General features: G+C 51.2%; 1 protein-coding gene across 1 annotated transcript; it reads right to left on the minus strand.

The window, feature by feature from the left end:
* Positions 1–357: 357 nt before the first annotated feature.
* On the minus strand, positions 358–1,432 carry LOC101564621 (39S ribosomal protein L15, mitochondrial). The gene has a single exon (XM_012516179.2). The coding sequence runs from the start codon at positions 1,419–1,421 to the stop codon at positions 531–533; it is 891 nt and encodes a 296-aa protein (XP_012371633.1). The 5' UTR covers positions 1,422–1,432; the 3' UTR covers positions 358–530.
* Positions 1,433–2,149: the final 717 nt, after the last annotated feature.

Raw genomic sequence — 2,149 nt, forward strand, 5'->3', positions numbered from 1 at the left:
TACTCCGGGCCAGGTCCGCCCCGCCTTGAGGCTTTTCCACCCTGACAGTGGCCGGCTTCCCAGAGGCTCCTCATGACAAGAAGCCACTACCATTTTTTGTTTCTGAGACAGCGTTTCAGTACGTAGTTCATGCTGGCCTTGAACCACGGGGGATCACAGGTGTGTGCCAAGGGGCCCAGCACTGCCGGCTCTAATTTCAACGAGCAGGCCTACCATTGAATCCCACTCCACTTTCAAATTTATTCTGGCTTGCACCTAGAAAAGGCTGCAGGACGGCTCTTGCAAAGCTGGGCTAGAAATATTTCACGTTCCAGTCCTCAACAGACAGACCAGCATGGGTCTGAAAGTCCGCTCAGCTTCCTCTCTGTGGCTCTGCTTCCTGCACTTTTATCTTCATTACATACATATATATATGAAAGACAGGATTGTACTGACAGCTGACATCAACCCTGGAAAAGTGTTACAATTTGGGAACCCAGGGCTCAGTCCCTCTTCCTGAACTCCTCACAGCCGCTTTCCTGGGAGGGAACTCATGAGCTATAGTACTTGAGGAGCTCCTCATCCAGAGGCTTCAGGACTTTCTTATCTGCCATATTTACCACCCACCCAGGGGCAAGACCAAAGAAAATCTGCCTCGGATCCTTTCGCGTACACAGCATTCTGAAGAGCTCATCTTTGGTGATGTCAGGCAGAACATAACCGTACTTCCTGGCAAGCTCGAGTCTTGCTTCGGGAAATTTGGCAGGATCCGCCAGGTAACCGCGGTTCTTGGCATCGGTGTAATAGGGCACCAGCTCCTCAGGGGGGAGCATTCGCTTTGGAATAGGTTGTCCACGCAGAAAGAATGGAATGGGTTTGCACAGTATTTCGAGACTTCTCGGATCGTAGGAAGCCATCGTGACCACACCACCGTTTTTCTCAATGGCAGCAATGGCTAGCTCAGAAGCCCACTGGACTTCGATGTTGATCTTCGCCTTAAAGGTGTCAGCGCCCTCCTCCACCAGCTGGACACCGCAGTCCCTCTTCAGTGGCTGGACGGTCACACCTCTCCCGTTGACGAGCTGGGTTAAGTCAATGGGTTCAGTGGGGTCAACGCGGCCCAAATCAATGAGATACTGCAGCCTCCTCAGACTCAAGGGCTGGTACTGACGTCTGAAGCTGTGTCCTTCATTAAACCCGTATTTTGGGATGCGCAGGTAAAACGGCGTCTGCCCGCCCTCGAAGCCCAGTCTGGGCCGGTTTCCCCTTTGCCTTTCTCCTTTGTGGCCTCTGCCGCATTTTCGGCCTCTTCTCCGCCCTCTGCGTCGTCTCTCCAGCTTCCGGGAGCCAGGACTGGGCTGCAGGTTGGCCAGGCTCACGCGCGGCAGCGATCCGAGCAGGCCCAGCGCCCGCGCGCCGCCGCCCCGCAGCGGGCCCGCCATCCCGCGCCGGACCGAGGTTGATTACTTTTAAAATGTACACTGGGTACTGAATACATTTCCTTTTTGACAATACATTTATTTTTTAAATGTCATTTATAAATTGTTTACTATCCCTACCATTTAATTACTGTTTTTAATTGCACAAGTTCTTTCTGAATATCATGTGTAAGTCTTATACAATTAAAATTGCCGCTTGCAGCAGCTGTCTCTTCCTGGTGTCTGATTCTTATCCACATCTCATTAATATTCTTTCCAAATAGAAATGGTGCTTGACTACACAGATGAGAGCCTCGTTTCTGTAGACTTCCTTTTGTAGGCACCCACCCCTGACTGCTCATTAATATTCTCTTCAGAGCATAGCCCTGGAAGAAGTCTGACTGACGCCCAACATTCAGAGGAGGTCACTGTTCAGGGCTGCACGGCAGCTGCTACACTCTTCTAGGAAGTCGTCTGCTTCCCAGTTGGGCAGGGGGCCACTCTCAATATCAGGATCATCTATGGAAGCCAAATTTCTCAGGTGGAGTCCAAATACAGCGAAAGCTGCTGAGAAGGGACTCCTATGACTACAATGTGAAAGAGCTCTGGGAGTTTAGTCCTAGTTTGCTCCCAGGGCAGGGAAGAAGACACACATCGACTTGCCTACCCCTTGGACAGACTATGTCAGAATGAAGAAAATTTAGTGCCATGTTGCGTGAACCTGGGGCTTGGTGTTACTGAGCACCGGCCAT

This window comes from Octodon degus, unplaced genomic scaffold, assembly GCF_000260255.1.
Source record: "Octodon degus isolate 3935 unplaced genomic scaffold, OctDeg1.0 scaffold00093, whole genome shotgun sequence".
NCBI lineage: Eukaryota > Metazoa > Chordata > Mammalia > Rodentia > Octodontidae > Octodon > Octodon degus.

Bases quoted from the DNA above. Each gene is read 5' to 3' on its own strand.
- LOC101564621 (XM_012516179.2), bottom strand. From the start codon at position 1,421: ATGGCGGGCCCGCTGCGGGGCGGCGGCGCGCGGGCGCTGGGCCTGCTC.